Source organism: Mangifera indica, chromosome 3 (genome assembly GCF_011075055.1).
Source record: "Mangifera indica cultivar Alphonso chromosome 3, CATAS_Mindica_2.1, whole genome shotgun sequence".
Lineage (NCBI taxonomy): Eukaryota > Viridiplantae > Streptophyta > Magnoliopsida > Sapindales > Anacardiaceae > Mangifera > Mangifera indica.
In genome coordinates, this window is record NC_058139.1 from 5,489,024 (window position 1) to 5,506,699 (window position 17,676).

The 17,676-nt window shown below is 24.7% G+C and overlaps 1 protein-coding gene across 2 annotated transcripts; it reads left to right on the forward strand.

Annotated features, from left to right (window-relative positions):
* The first annotated feature begins 5,570 nt into the window (after positions 1-5,570).
* On the forward strand, positions 5,571-15,145 carry LOC123212324 (receptor-like protein 14). Of its 2 annotated transcripts, XM_044631423.1 has the most exons (13): positions 5,571-5,978; positions 6,272-6,433; positions 7,386-7,460; positions 7,765-7,839; positions 8,068-8,142; positions 8,836-8,910; positions 9,890-9,964; positions 10,424-10,498; positions 11,186-11,260; positions 11,488-11,553; positions 12,142-12,216; positions 12,538-12,612; positions 12,967-15,145. In XM_044631423.1, the coding sequence occupies exons 1-13, from the start codon at positions 5,597-5,599 to the stop codon at positions 15,102-15,104; spliced, it is 3,423 nt and encodes a 1,140-aa protein (XP_044487358.1). In that variant the 5' UTR covers positions 5,571-5,596; the 3' UTR covers positions 15,105-15,145. The 2 variants fall into 2 exon arrangements, with proteins under 2 accessions (XP_044487358.1, XP_044487359.1); XM_044631424.1 differs by lacking the exon at positions 8,068-8,142.
* Positions 15,146-17,676: the final 2,531 nt, after the last annotated feature.

Sequence of the window (17,676 nt, forward strand, 5' to 3'; positions counted from 1 at the left end):
CTCATTGTGTGAATTTATCGGCCTATAATTTTTCCCCCTTTAATTTGCCAATAATTATTTTCTTGTAAATAGATTTTTATAAACTTTTCTTCGGTGTGTTTACATGAAAGGTTTAACTATTAGCATTTTCATAAATTATTATCGATGTCTAAGTTTACACCAATGAAAAATACACTAATTTTTTATAGGATTCGGTATAAGAATATAAAGAGACACAAAAAAAAATTGAAGAGTCCAATTTTTTATGTAGTTTGATTTAAAATATCAAGAGTCTATGTTGAGGATATATATTGTTTTATCATTTTCTTTTTGTCATTTAATAAAAGACTTGATAATTAATATTTTCGTTATTCAAATATAAGAATCAATTATCATTTTCTTTTTTTATCTTTCAATAAAAAACTTGGTTATTAAACTTCATAATTTAAATAACAAGATTAATAGAAGATTATATTATCTAAGATATATATGTATTGTTTCATCACTTTCATTTTTTGTCTTATAATAAAACACTTGACTATTCCCATTTTCATTCTTTAAATTCAATAATCTATTATTTCGTAATTTAAACGATAAGATTTAAATATAAAATTATATTATATAAGATATGTATTATTATATCATTTTTGTTTGTCTTTCAATAAAAGACTTGACTGTCAATTTAAACAAGACTTGATGAATGACAATAAATCTTATCTCAATTATAGTATGAAAAGTTGCTAGCCAATTAATTTATTTCCTTATTTAATTGAAATATTTGCGGTCAAAAGAGTAAAATTGACAAGTGAACAATAACATTTGAAAGTTGATAAAAAATAATGAAATTTTATCAATAACAAAATATGAAATTTCCTTAGCCAAATTTTCAATTTTAGGATAATAAATTGTTAAGACCAATATAGTAATTGACTGGAGTTATTAATGGATTAAAAGATTATCTGAATCCTCCAATAATATGTTAACGTTTTAATTTCAAATAATTAATATCTGATAATTTTTGCTAATATTTTGGCAAATTAATAAAAATATTAAAAGTTTATAATTTGTTTGCCTGAGTTAATGTAAATAAATTTGTAATGAATTCAATTAAATCAATAAGATTGAATTATCTTTTTTCACCCATGGTTTGACGCTGCAACAATTTTTCACCCCTAATTAATATAAATAACATTTTTCACCTAAAATCAAGCATAATTAATATTTTTCTACCCAAAATTAAATTTTGCTAATGAAACAAAAATATTAAATAGTGAAATTACTACTTTATCTCTACTTTTTATTTTTTAAAATTATCATATAACCCTAAAATTAAAAACAATTAAAGAAATAATTATCTAAATATCCAAATTATAAAAGAAGCTTCTTATTTTTCTTTCCTTTCACCCTCAATCTTTCTTCCTTTTTCCTATAGGTAGGGTTATTTTTGTCGTGTAATTGTTTATCAAAGGATAAATTGTAATTTTTGAAAATATTAGGAGTTTTTTAAAAAAATTTTGAAGGTTATTGAAAATTCAAAAAAAGTTTGGATGTCTTTTAGAAAATTTTAAAATATAAATCTACCCCTAATAGTCTAAAAAATGATAATTACATCTCCAAAGAATTGAACAAAATGTAATAAATTGTGGATATAAATGTTATTTACAACTATTGGGACCATATAATAGTTTCAAAATATATGAGGGTTTGAAAAAAATTTCAAAGATTAATTTGTAATTTTTTAAACTTTTTAAGTGTTAAATGCATGTTTAAAACATTTAAATGTAATAGAAAGTTGTTATTTTTTTATTTTTTTCAAAGTTAATAAATGATAAAAATACTATTTACCCTTACATTTTTAGTTTTTTCAAATATAATTTCATTTTAGGTGGACAAATGTTTTTAGATAATACATTGGATGGGAAAATGTTATTTTCTCAATCAATAATTACTTATATTATTTTCATGGTACTTGTTTACTTAAAAATGAGTGATACTAATTAATAAAATAATAAAATTATACATATATATTTTTGATACATAATTTAGATACACAAATGATGTATCATTATGTGATTTGATGATTTAGAATTAAAGATAATACTCATCATATATTTACACATTATCTTTGTAACCAAATTATTTATAAAAAATATATACATATAATAATGTTCTTAATAAAGATTGAAAGAGAGGGTGTTTAGTATCACTTGTATAAAAATCTAAGATACTAATATTTTCTTTGAATGTTCTGACACATTAATAAAAAATTAAAAATTATTGGTATGCTATTTACTCTATTTGATAATTTTATTATAAATTGAAAATAGTAAATTTTATTGAGATATCAATCTTTCTCTTTTATATAATTTAAATTTTTTTAAACAAAAGTATTACGTATTTTAAAAGTCAATTGATTGACTTATAAAATTTGAGATAAACTAAATAAACAAAAAATTGTTGGCCCATTAATTGATTGAAATTTGAAATTTATGCATAATACTTAATTTTGATAACAATTTTTTGTTTGTTTAGTTTACCTCAAATTGACAAGTCAAATGGACTTTTAAAATACGTAATACTTAGCTTAAAAAAAAAAAATTTATATAAACAAATAAAATTGATATATAAAAAAAAATTTGTGTTTTCAGTCATTAATTAAATTACCAAGTGAAGTAAATAGAACAAGCAATCATTTTAATTTTTTTATTAATGTGTCAAAATATTCAAAGAAATTATAAATATCTTAAATTTACATACAAGTGATACTAAATTAATAAAATTATATGTATACATTTTAAGTATACAAAATAAATATGCAAATAATATGTTATTATATGATTGAGTGATTTTAAATTAAAGATAAAATAACAATCAATCATATAATAATACGAAATTTATATATTAATTTTATGTACTCAAAGTGTGTGTGCATGCAACCTTGTTCTTGGTAATATAATATTCATTGTTCCATTAAGTGTATAATAGGTAAGATATTGGATTTTATGATTAAATTAGCATTTTAAATTAAATTTTCATATTTTGGGAAATTATAATTATTGAGTTGATTATATATTAGAAATCTAAAAACTTGATAATTCTATCAACGTTTTGAAAAATTAAGTAAACAAAGAAATTAAAATTATCCTTCATGTAATTTACTCCATTAGTTGATTGAGATTGTAATGACTAAAACCACATAAGTTGATAAAGACTTCAAATTTAGTTCCGTATAACTCTAAGTAGAAAGAAAAGAAGAATCCAAAGCAAAGTGAATAAGTAGATTAATAGATTAAAGAAGAAAAATATGATGGAAAAGATGCTAATTAAGTTGTTATTGATGGTTGTCATAGTTTTGGTTCAAACATACGAATTCAAAAGTTTCTCAAAAAAAAAAGAGGATTGATATGTTAGGATTAAAGTCTTTCATAAAATCAATCAGTAATTATGAAACAAAAGAAATTCTTGTTTCATGGGTTAATGATAAAGTGCCTGATTGTCGTGAATGAGAGCGAGTTTAAATGACTATGACTATAGACTTGCATTTAAAAGTTAGTAAAGATTATATCGTCTTTTCATAATTTGAAAGAGGAGACTTCAAAACAAGATTATATTCTTTTTTGTCTTTTTGTCAAATATTTATTATTAACAGTTTTGTTATTTACATGCAAGATTTGTCTATAATTTAAACAATAAGATTTAATGAGTGACTTATAATAATATTATCACGAGATTCATAAAATTTCTTTTCTTAATTTGTCTCTATATATGTTAAAATTTCAACATTTAAAATCCCTTCAATTACGAAAGAGTTTTCAATTAATAAATGATTTTGATTATAGACTTACATTTGAAAATTAATAAAATGTAAGGAAATTTCGTTAATGAGAAAATGTAAAAGTCTTTAGTCAAACTTTTAAATTTATGATAGCAAATTTGTTGACCCATCAATTGGTGGAAAATATTAAGATTAAAATAGTAATTGACTTGTGACTTTAAATATTAATTGATTTAAAATTATTTGTAATTGAGTTATTAATAGTTTAAAAGATTATCAAAATCCTCTTATGATATGTTAATGTTTTAATTTCAAGTAATTATTAATATCTAATAATTTATGCTAATATTTTAGCAAATTAATAAAAAAATAAAAGTATATATATATATTTGAATGTGTGTGAGTCAATCAAAGTAAATATATTTGAAATGAATTCGTTTAAATCAATAATTATTTGTTATATCATTTTCATGATATTTTTTTAAATAAAAATGAGTGATTCAAATTGATATAGATTGAAAAGAGTGTTATTTAGTATCACTTATATAAAAATTTTAAATATTAATAATATATTTTGACATATTAGTAAAATAATAAAATTATTGGTCATTCTATTTACTCCACATGATAATTTTATTAATGATTAAAAACAATAAATTTTATCAAGATGTCAATTTTGTTTATATAATTAATTTAAAGAAAAACAAAAGTATTGTGTACTAGATAAGTTAATCTTTTAACTTGTTAAATTTGAGATAAATTAAATAATAAAAAATTATTGGTTCATTAATTGATTGAGATTTGAAATTTATATATGAAACTTAATTCTAAATGAGTTGTGTTTGAATGATAAATCTTGTATGAATTTTTTTTTTTGGCCTAATTAAAATACACACACATATATTTATATATTCATTGGCCATTACTATTTGTGTATTTCAATTAATTTTGAAATATTCTCGATAATACTCAATATTAAGTTTAATTAACAAAGTATCAAAAATTGTTTAAAAGATAGATTTAGTCATAAACCATGCCCAATTTAAATATTAAAAAATTATCAAAGTAAATATTGATTTTATTATAATTATATCTTTAATTATTAATTTTTTAGAATAAAAATGTTATCGTTTTTAATTAATATAATAATATGAAATTTCTTTAAAATATTATACTCAAAGACATTTAATTAAATAATATCTTAATATTTTTTATTATATTAAATTAAATATGATAATTATTTATATTTACTCATTTTTATCAAATATACTAATAATTTATTTCAAAAAATATTCTAGATAATATATTTTTGTGGTGATATTTTATTTTTAATAATAAAATATTATTCAAACCAAATGTATTTTGATGAAACAGAATGCATATGGCTATCAACTCTACTATCTAACATCAAACTATATTATATGATGGTAGACTCTATCTACACTATCACATCTAGCATTATCTAGCACAATATATTAATAATATAATATTTATTGTTTCATTAAGGGAATAATACATAAGTTATTGGATTTTATGATAATATTAGTGTTTAAAATTAATTTTTCATATTTTACCAAATTATAATTTTTGAGTTGGTTATATATTAGGAATCTAGAAGGTTAATAATTCTATCAACCAACATGTTTTGACAAATTCAATAAACAAAGAAAGTAAAATTATTGTTCGTGTAATTTACTCCATTAGTTGATTGAGATTTTTATGACTAAAACCAAAAAAGTTGATAGAGACTTCAATTTTAATTCTATATATAGAACTCAAAACAGAAAGAAAAAAATTCAAAGCATAGTAAACAAACAGATCGATAGATTAAAGAAGAAAAATATGATGGAGAGGTTGCTAATTAAGTTGTTATTGATGGTTTCAATAGTTTTGGTTCAAGCATACGGATTCAAAGGTTTTTCAGAGAAAGAGAGGATTGGTCTATTAGAATTGAAGTCTTTCATAAAATCAGTTAGCAATTATGAAACAGAAAAAATCCTTGTTTCATGGGTTGATGATAAAATGTCTAATTATTGTGAATGGGAGCGAGTTCAATGCAACACCACTACTAGACATGTCATCAAACTGTCCCTCAATTTCACTAGGCAGTTTTATTCAATTCGTAGACTTCCAACTCTAAATTTGTCTTTGTTCCATCCTTTTGAAGAGCTGAGAAGTCTGGATTTATCTGGGAATGACTTTGGAGGTTGGCATGAGAATAAAGGTATGTATATTATTTAAGTAGTTAGCTTAATATATATGCTCATGTTAAATTACTTTTGCAGCAGTCAAGCAGAAAAGTATTTATATTATCTTAATTTATCGGCCTACAAAAAATTGATGCCATTGTTGCAGACGTTCTTAATTAAATTATAAAACATGATTATTATGTGTCAAAGAATTTCTATCTATATATTTCTGTTGATGGATTCATTGATTTTCTTTGGAGAATCAATAAATATCCAGAGTAAATTATAAATATAATGAGTAAATAATGTATTGATATTACCTTTACAGCAAATGATGGATTTAGGAGTTTGAAACAACTCGAGATCTTAGATTTTCATTGGAATTACTTCAACGTCACCCTTTTATCATATTTGACTACCCTAACTACACTCATCACTTTGAATCTTAAGGGTAATAGTTTGGGAGAAGGTCTCAAATCAGTGAAACAAGGTATACAATATTCAATTAATTAATCTTAATTTATTTTTATTTTTAATTTCAAAAAACTAACTCTTTTTTCTTGGTGCAGGTATAAAATTCATCTTACAAACTTGGAAATGTTGAATCTAAGTTATAATTATAATATTAATAGAATTTATAACAATAATCATCTCTTCTTAATTTGTTGATACTAAAATTTGGAGGGATTATTTGTTGTTGTTTTTGTTGTCACTTTTTTTTTTAACTTAATAGTATTTAGTTACACAAAACATTTAGTAATTATTTTTAAACAAATAATGTGTTTGTATTTTTAAACAAATACTGTTTGAATAATTTTTAGTATTTTTATTTATTATTATAACCTTCTATTTATAATAATTAATTATATTTCTCAATGGCAAGTTGTATAGTTTTTTATGCATAAAGGTAATAAAAATTAATATCAAATACTTGCGGCCCAAAACATCATCTGTAATTAAGTCAAATTGTAGGAATAAACAGAGTATCTAAATACAAGCATTTTCATATGAATTTTATAATCAAATCTTGACTTTTTCTTTTTTGGGAATTAAACTACTTAATTCTCCTTTTAATATTTTAATTTAAATTTATCACATAATGTAGGGTATTTTAGGTAATTAAGTTTTGTATTGATGAAAAGCTTTCAAATTTTAGAATTAAGTTAGAAAATTTTATTTTTTTCTACTCAATGAAAATTCTAAAAATAAATGATTATTAAAAAAATAAAATTCTATTTGTAATTAGTGATAATAACAAACAAGTATATTTTCTTTTTCTAATTATAGTGAATTAGTTTATTTATAATATAAGAATAGAAGAAATCATACTAAAAATTGGTGTTCAAATATGTGAAGTTTTAACCACTATATCAAATTACTAATATTTTTCATTTATGGATTCGTATATTTGATTTTAAAATTTATTTATCTTTTGTGTGTAGGTTTTGCAAGCATGAAAAACTTGCAAGCATTGGATTTAAGTGATAATCAAATAAATGGACATCTATCAAATCTAGGTATCTACCATCAAGCAATTTTTATTTTAAATTTTTGAAGTTGAAAATTCAAAGCAAATTGTTATATAAAAATTTAATCTTGATATTAGAGGATTAATCTTGTAGATATTATTAAACATATTTTTTAGATATATTTTTAAACAGTATAATGAACTTATGATATTTGAATTGGGTTTGTTTTATTAAATTCTCTTCCAAGTATTTAAAATTTCAAGTAATTTATATATAGTTGAAAATTTCAAGTAATTACTTGTAGATATGTATGCTATGTATGACAGCTTATTTATTTAAATTTTTGGTGCAGGTTTAGGAAATTTGACAAACTTGAAAAGATTGGATCTAAGTTATAATGAAATCAATACTTCTCTAGCCAATTTAGGTATGCAATATTTAAATATTTGCAAAATTTTAAGTTTTATGCTATTAATCACAATTAAAAAAACAAGAATTATAAAATAATTCGTACAAAGGAAAATTAAAAGTGAATGAGTTGTCAATTATATCAATAAAATAGGTGATAGGACAATTACATAACATACATATCGCTGGTTAAGGCTTATGAAATATGATAAAAAATGATATTCTAATTTCTCTTTTCTTTGTGCAGGTCTAAAAAATTTGAAAAACCTAGAAGAATTTAAGATGAGATATAATAGACTGAACGGTGTTCTTAATTCATTAGGTAACATCAATGAAAACCAATGGTGAAATATTATTTTATTATATTGAATTTATCTAGTACCTATTCTATTAATTAACTAATATTATATTTTATATAATTTTAATAAATTACTAAATAATTAAGTAATTTTAAATTAAAAATAAAATAACATCTAATTATATAATAATATATCATTATTTATATATAAAATTATATATATTATTTTTATACATAATTTTATTATTATTAATTTTATCTTACAGTTTAACATGTTGAAGTGGTATCTTATGATGACCAAAAGTCATTTATTATCTTCCTTTTTTTTCTTTTAAATTTCAAGTACTGGACCACAAAGTTCATATCCACCCCTAAAAATGTTTTTACATAAAATATTTTTTAAAGATTAACGAAATTAGAATTAAGTAATATGTACATATTATAAAATTATAATTATAATTAATTAGATTTAAGATTTAAGTGATGAAAATTCAAATTTAATCTTGAGATTAGAGATTTTCTTTGTTGATATTATTAATCATATTTTTTAGATATATTTTTAAACAGTATAATGAATTTATAATATTAGAATTTTGAGTTTGATGGCATTTAATATCTACAATTATATACATACGTATATAAAATTAATTTTCTTCTTTTTTCTATATGATTTTCGAACTCTTTTCTTTTTTATCCTTTTTTTTATATTTTTTGCAGGTTTAGCAAATATGACAAAGTTGAAAATATTGGATCTAAGTGAAAATCATATCAACACTTCTCTAACAAGTTTAGGTATATACTATTTAAAAATTCATAAAAAATTGTGTTTTATGCTATAAATATTATACTAAAAAAAATCAAATATAGATAGAAATACTCTTGCATATATAAAATAATAGTAAAATTATTATTTACTGTTAAAATTTGTAAAATTTTCTATTTACTGTTAAAATGAATATTAACACCTTTTTATAATTGAACTTTATTTCCAATACAATTTGCATAATATATAGATAAATAATAATAAAAAATATTTCAAGTAAACAAATTTATAAAATAAATAAAGTGAAATCATTTAACATTCCTATCAAATCAATAAGTGTTGTAGACAATTTAAGAGTAAATACTCTTCCATATATAGAATAATGCAACCAAAAGGCAAAACATTAAAATTTGATGATAAATTATGCATATGCTAAATAGATGACATTACACTCAAATAACTAAGATTTTACACTCCAATAGGTTAGTAGTATTGTACAAGTAGTTACAAATTGAAATATTATTATTTGCAAGAATCTTTGACTGTCCTAATAATACCTATGATTATTGAATTATAGTTATAAATTATTATTATTATTATTATTATGGAAACAATTGATTATGTGATAATCAAATTCAATTGTGTCTATTTGATAAATAATTTAAAAAGATGATTGTTTGTGTTAAAATGTTCACTACACCTTATACTCTAGCTTTTAGATTAAGATGAAAAAAAAAAAATAATTAAATCCAATAATTTAAAAAAAAATCTAATTTTATAAACTTTTGGATTATAACTTAAATAATCTAAAAATGTGATTATAATTGCAATTATATTATTTACATAATAAACTATCCTTAACATGGTGTAATTGATTATTTAATCTAATAATCTAGATAAAATAAGTTATACTAAACAATAATTAAGTAAATAAATAAATAACAAACAAAGTAGGATATATAATAATATTTTAATTTCTTATTTACTATTGTAACTCTCTTTATGCAGGTTTACAAAATATAAAAAGTTTGGAAGAGTTATATATGAGTTATAATGGAATGAGTGGTTCTCTTACTGCTCTAGGTAAATCTTTCTTCACTTTAAATATGTAATGCTTAAAAAGTTATTTAATATTCAAAGTTGAAAATTCAAATTAAATTGGTATACAGAAATTTAATCTTGATATTAGAGGATTTTCCTTGTAGATATTATTAAACATATTTTGTAGATATATTATAATTCTCTATTAATAATATTCATGACTATTAATTTTTGGGATATTAATTAAAATAGGCAAAATTTTTTCCACTTAAACCTTTTTAGGCAAACGCATTTTTCCAGCTTCTACACCTACAGGGCTGGGAGGGTATTTTTGGAGTTACAAAAAAATTTGCTTATAAAAGTAAAACTAATGTGCGTTTGCCTAAAAATGTTTACACGGAAAAGTTTTTGCTCATTTTAATTAATATCCCTTAATTTTTCCATCATGGACTTTTATTGCTTACATTGGTTCAAAGTACTCACATTTTTCTTCCGGTGCAGGTTTAGCGAATTTGACAAACTTAAAAATATTGGATTTAAGTTCAAATCAAATCAACACTTCTCTGGCAAGTTTAGGTTTGTAACATTTAAAAATTCATAAAATTTTGTGTTTTATGCTATAAATATCATACTAAAAAATTAAGAATAGTTAGAAGTACTCTTGCATATATAAAATAATGCATACAAAAATATTAAAAATTGATTATCAATTATGCACATTCTAAATAGATGATATTATACGAATAGGTCAGTAGTATTGTACAAATAAATAAAGGTTAAAAAATTATCATTTTCATGAATCTTTCACTGTCCAAATAATATATATATTAGATTATGATAAGAAATTGTTATTATAAGAATAATTGATTATGGAATAATCAAATTCAATTGTATCTATTTGACAAATAATTTTAAAAAATAATTGTTTGTGTTAAGATGTCCAATATACATAATGCTTTAGCTTCTAGATAAAAAATAAAAAAAAATCATTAATTAAATCCAATAATTCAAAAAATCTAATTTTATTAACTTTTGGTTTTGGATTATAACTTAAATAAATTTGATTATAATCACAATTAGATTATTCACATAACAAACTACCCTAAATATGTTATAATTGATTATTTAATCTAATAATGTAGATTAAATAAGTTATACTAAACAACAATTAAGTAAATAATTCAATAAGAGACAAATAAATAAGATATATAGTAATATTTTAATTTATTATATATTTAGTAATTTAACTCTCTTTTGATGCAGGTTTACAAAACTTAAAAAGTTTGGAAAAATTGTATATGTATGATAATGGAATAAGCGGTTCTCTTACTCAACTAGGTAATATTCAAATGTTCAATTTAAATATGTAATACTTGAATACCAATATTAAAACATTTTATAATAACTTGTCTCTTCAATCTAAAGCCATTATCTTAAAAAATAGATTAAATTACTTGAAGATTTAACTGGTGGGTTCAATTAATCACTGAGAGTATACTTATCTAACCTTCTCTATAATTAATTATCTGACTTTTATATTTTATTTCTCTTTTTCATTGGTGCAGGGTTAGTAAATTTGACAAAATTGAAAATGTTGGATTTAAGATTTAATCAGATCGTCAATGCTCAAGGTATACAAAATCTAAAATTTTCATTTTACTATTAAAAATGAATAATAGCATCTTTTTACTTGAACCTTTATTTCAAGTACTGATTACATCTATAATGTGTGGATAATTAACAATAATAAATGTTTTAAGTAATCAAACTTATAAAATAATTAAAGTAACAATCACATAACATGTCTCAATAGACGTGAAAGAGTCTGTATAATCAATGCAGAGTATAGAATTACTATTTAAACTATGCATATTTCATTGTATCTTCTAATTGGCTCAAATAAATTAATTAAATCATGTAAGGTTATTAGAGAGTGATTTTTGTATTTTAAAATATAATTCTTTCTCTTGGTGTAAGATTAAAAAAATTGAAGAACTTGGAAATGTTGGACCTGTGTCATAATGTAACATTATTAGATATTAATTTTTATATACATTAAGTATAAGACAAAGTCTGTAGTTGTCTTATATACATGCTCTAGAAAATGCATATTTATTTATGAGAAAAATATATATAAATATATGTAGTTGGCTCAAAAGAGTAGGACTGCAATAATATTGTTATCTCTTCTTTTGTTATCTAATTCTATTCTTATGCAGGTTTAAAGTATTTAAAAAACTTGGAACAGTTGTATATGGAATCCAATGAGATGAGCGGTGATGCTCTTACTTTAGGTAACAATTAAAAAAAAAACTAATAATTTCAAAGTTCAATGTCAAAGTATTAAATTAATATTACTTTGTTATTTCGGATATTTACTTAAAAATTTTACGACATTGTTTTAGCATTTTGAAACCCTTAATTTACAATATACTATAGTTAAATATCAAATTTGAATCTTTCTATAATGATTTTAACTTCTGATTGTCAAGTGATTCTTTGAAAAATATATATGTATTCGCAGTTTTAGTTGTTGGCTTCAATTAATTTTTTAGAATAATTCAGTATTTTCCTAACTGATGTTTAAATTCCATTTCTTTTGTTCATTTGCTCAGGTCCAGCAAATTTGACAAATTTGAAAGTATTGGATCTACGATATAATCATATTAACACCTCTTTGGAAAGCTTAGGTATGCAAAATCAAAAAAATTGAAAAGTTGTCTTTAATTTTATGTTAAAATGAATAAAGGTATCCTTATAATCGAACCTTCATTCCAATTACATTTGTGGATATATGACAAATAAAAATGAACTAGGAAGAGACTGTAAAATAAATGGCATGCAAAATACGTAATATATTTATCGAATTAGCAAGTGTTTAAAGATTTTATAGATGATTAGTACTATCTGCGATAATTTATTATCAATATTTTGTTTTTTTTTTTTTTCATATGATCCAAAATTCCCTTTATAATAACATATTGCACATCTATTTGTGTATGAGTGTTTAAACTTTTATTTTCTCTATTTGATCTCATTTTTAGGAATATGTGAATTGAAGGACTTGGCTGAATTGCATCTTGGTTTCAACATTTTCGATGGTCACCAATTGAAATGCCTACGCAACTTGAGTAATCTTAAGGTTCTTGATCTTTCAGGCAATCAGTTAAATGGGAACTTCTTGTCATTTGTTGCTTATGATCTCACATCCCTTGAATATTTGTCACTTTCCCATAACAATTTGGAAAGTTCCTCGACTTATGATCTGTTTCAACCTGCAAGTGAAAATCGACTTCCAACATATCAATTGAAGGGCATCTTATTACAAAATTGCAACTTAGAGGTCATACCTCATATTCTCTCATACTATTACAATTTAAGATTCATTGACCTCTCTAATAACAAATTAGTTGGAAATTTTCCCGTTTGGTTATTAGAAAATTACACCAAATTAGAAGATCTAAGTTTAAGGAATAACTCATTCTCAGGAATTCTTCAAGTGTCCAAGTCTAAATGCAATCTACGTCTTCTAAATATTGCTAGCAACAATTTTACAGGTCAGTTGCCCGAGAATATAGGTATAATTTTGCCTCGCTTGTCGTATATAGACATGTCAAAGAATTTATTACAAGGTAAAATTCCTTCTTCAATGGGTAAAATGAAAGGACTTGATACTTTGGACTTGTCTAGCAATAATTTTTCAGGAGAGTTACCTGATAATTTTGTTAATGGTTGCTTCTCATTAAGAATACTAAGACTATCAAATAACAAATTTCAAGGGCAGATTTTTCCTAGGCATATGAACCTAACTCTATTGGAGTGGTTGTACTTGGATAACAACACCTTTAGTGGGAAGATTGGAAATGGGCTATTGAATGCAACTTCTTTACTTTTCTTAGATATCAGCAACAATAAAGTATCTGGTCAAATTCCACAATGGATTGACAAAATTTCAAGTCTTGCTTATCTTTTAATGTCAAATAATCTTTTAGAAGGTACTCTTCCCATTGAGCTAAGCAATCTTGAAGCACTTTCAATGCTAGATGTCTCTGAAAATAGGTTGTCGGGATCCATACCATGTGACTTTAATCTTTCGGTGAACTATCTTTATATGCAAAAAAATTCTCTCAGTGGATCAATCCCAAATTCATTGTTTGAAAACTCTGAATTAGTTACACTTGATTTGAGAGATAACAAGTTTTCTGGAAATATTGATCCCCGTTGGTTTAATTATCACTCAGCTCTTCATTTTCTTCTCTTGTCAGACAATCACCTACAAGGTAGTATTCCTAATCAATTGTGTAAACTAATGAACCTGGGTCTCTTAGATCTTTCACATAACAAACTCAATGGGTCAATACCTTCATGTTTTACTAATTTGGCATGCTGGAGAATGGTAGAAGAGATTGATTGTGGGCCTTCCATTTCGGTGTATGGTTGGGGTATTGCTAATGATGAACTAGATTTCCTCTCTGATTCAACAATTTCATCATTTTATGTGGAGGAAGGCTTTTATGAATCATTAGATACAAAAATATTCTTGGAAGTAGAATTTACGATGAAAAATAGATTAGATTCATATAAGGGATATACTTTTGAAAATATTGTCGGATTGGATTTGTCAAACAATGAATTAACTGGTAAAATTCCATCGACAATTGGAGAGCTACAAGGAATCATAGCATTGAATTTATCTTACAATTTCTTATCAGGACTTATACCTAAGAGCTTTGCCCATATGAAAGAGATAGAGAGTCTAGACCTTTCCCACAATAAATTAAGGGGTCAAATTCCTCCGCAATTAACCCAACTATATAATTTGGAGGTCTTCCATGTGGCACACAATAATTTATCGGGGCCAATTCCTAATCAATTTCAATTTGAAACTTTTAATGAAGACGATTTTGAAGGTAATCCTTATCTCTGTGGTCGGTTAATTAAGAAAAATTGCACTAATGCGGCATTACCACCACCTTCAACAACAGTGCAAGACGAAGATGATGAATCTATTATCGACATGGTAGCATTCAACTGGAGTTTCACTGGATCATATATCACAACTATAACGGTCTTGATAATGATCATTTGGATCAACCCGTATTGGCATAGAGTTTGGTTTGATTTTATCGATGCATGTATTTATTTATGTTTATATTGGTTTGTCAAGTATGTTTGGCATTGATTTTGATCAATATATATGTCATAATAAGTTGATCTCATTTTTATTTTCATGTATAAGAAGCTACCAGTGGCTGAATCCATATGTCAATTAAATTTTAAGTTAAAAAATCACATCTCTTTCAGTAATTTCATTTATGACTTTGCTTAAGTTTGATGCCCTTCTTGTCTGTAGGATAAAAAGGACTTCTTAGATATTAGTTTGATGTTTGATGGTTGGCTATAGTTACTTGAGTAAAATCCTTTGAAAAGAAGTCGTTCGGCGAGAAATTTCTAGGATAGACAATACCATATAACAAAAGCAATAACCTACAATGATTTTTTTTTTTCCAATTTTTTGTTCATTATATTTTTGCCCCAGAAGAAATCGGGGCACTACAAAATTTTATGTCAGCTATGTCTTGTGATGTTGATTATGATTAACTGCCATATTAAATCAGAAATTAATGCAATTAGATAGATGGTTTTAGCCTCTTGTTTAGGTTTTGCATCTTCATACAAGTCTAGGAGCAGATTAAAATGAAACCTAAAACCAAATCAGGATTAATATAATAATAAAAAAATATATTAAAGTGAACATTAATAAATATATCATAATTTAGCCAGCAAACAACACTAAAATTATGAAATAAAAGCTCAAATTTGGCCTCAAAATCTTCCATCACTTGTATGAACTCTCCAATCAGCATAAGATTTGGTGTTGTATATTTCAACTTGTTACCTTTCTCTTCAATTTTTACTAAATTTCCATCTCATAGGAAAGTAATATAAAAAAAGGGGATGACCAAGATATACAAATAAAAGAAAAAAATTTAAATGATAAAATTGTTTACATTTATTTCTATAATTTCACCTACAATAAAAGGGAAAAGGACTATTTCCCACCCATGTTTTACCCCATTCTCAAACCTATACCCACGGCAAATCAAAATCCACTTTTTCCACCCGTGACCAAACTTCCATCCATTTTTTCTGTTAAGGGAAGGGATAAAATAATCATTTTACTGTTTATATTAAAAAGTTATAAAATTTATTACTTTTTATCCCTCATAGGTTTTAGAAACTAACATTTCACCTTTGCCTAAAGTTTTTAAACTTTGAAAAGTAACATTTTCATCCCCAAACCTAGGGTTTCCATATTTTTCAAAATGCAGCCGCCCCCCATAACTTTCAAAAATAGTAATTTCATCCCCGTTCTTCAACTTCATCTTCCGATGTCGTCACCGACCTCCTTCTTCTCCTGGTGTGACGACGGTGGTGTGACGAAGAGATCTTCATCTCTCCAGTCGCACGGTGCAACGAAGAGACGAAGATCTCTTTGTCGTACGGTGTGACAAGGAGACGAAGATCTCTTCGTCACATGATGCGACGAAGAGATCCACCAAGACGACGAGGGATGACTTCATCGCTCGTTGTGTCGTCCAGACACGACGACGAAGCGTCGTCCTTCGTCTAGATCTGGGCGACGCTTCGTCGTCCAGATCTAGGCGACGAAGGGTCGTCCTTTGTAGTCGGAGATGAGAGATCGGTCAAATGCGTCGGCCGTCGGTGGTGGTCGGAGAAGGAAGCAAACCCTAAGGGTGAAATTTAAACTTTTCAAACTTTGAGGATGGGTTGAGGTGTTAGTTTTTAAAACCTGGAGGGGAAAATGGTGGAATTTTAAAGTTTTGAGGTTTTTAATTAAAATGACGATTTTACCCTCCCTTTAACATAAAAAATAGACGAAAGTTTGGTCATGGGTGGGAAAAGTGGATTTTGATCTACCGTGGGTATAAGTTTGAGAATGGGGTAAAATATGGGTGGGAAATAGTCTTTTTCCCACAATAAAACTATATAAACACACTTTTGATACATAAATATGTATCCACATGAATGTGTCATCATGTGATTTGATAATTTTAAATTAATGATAAAACAACACTTAATCATATGATAACATATCCATATGTGTATATATTTATGTACTAAAAGTGTGTACACATAACATTATTCTTTAACCTACCTGCCCACAAACAGCTCTTCTGAGATGTGCATATTATACTCTCATATTTTGATACTCTCACCAAAACAGAATTATTTTTTAACTGAATTTGCTTAAAAACTATAATTTATGAATATATGTTATTGAAAACCAACTCCAGTGGAGAAATATTGGAATTTCAAAATAAACTTTAATTTTATTGACTCAAATCAACTAACACTAATTTCTTAAAAGTAAATTTGACATATCGAGTTATGCATGTAACCTTCTATTAATGTAAATGCTCCACTTCAAATGTGAAAATATAAAAAGCGACTAAAAGCAATACTATTAAGTATATGGGCAATCACCATTAATTAATTACTTCTATACACAGTTTGAGCATTGCATGTTTTATATATTAGGTACATTTACTAATTAGCTTTTTCAAACTGGCAAGTATTAGAATAACATACCAGAGTGGTATATTTCCAAACGGTTTTCTGGGGCCATCCCATTCCACCTATCTCAACATTCTGAAGCTTGGCTTTCTGCACATCTGAGATTTCTTAATTGTTATCCCATTCTACCTATCTGAACATTCTGATGCTGGGCT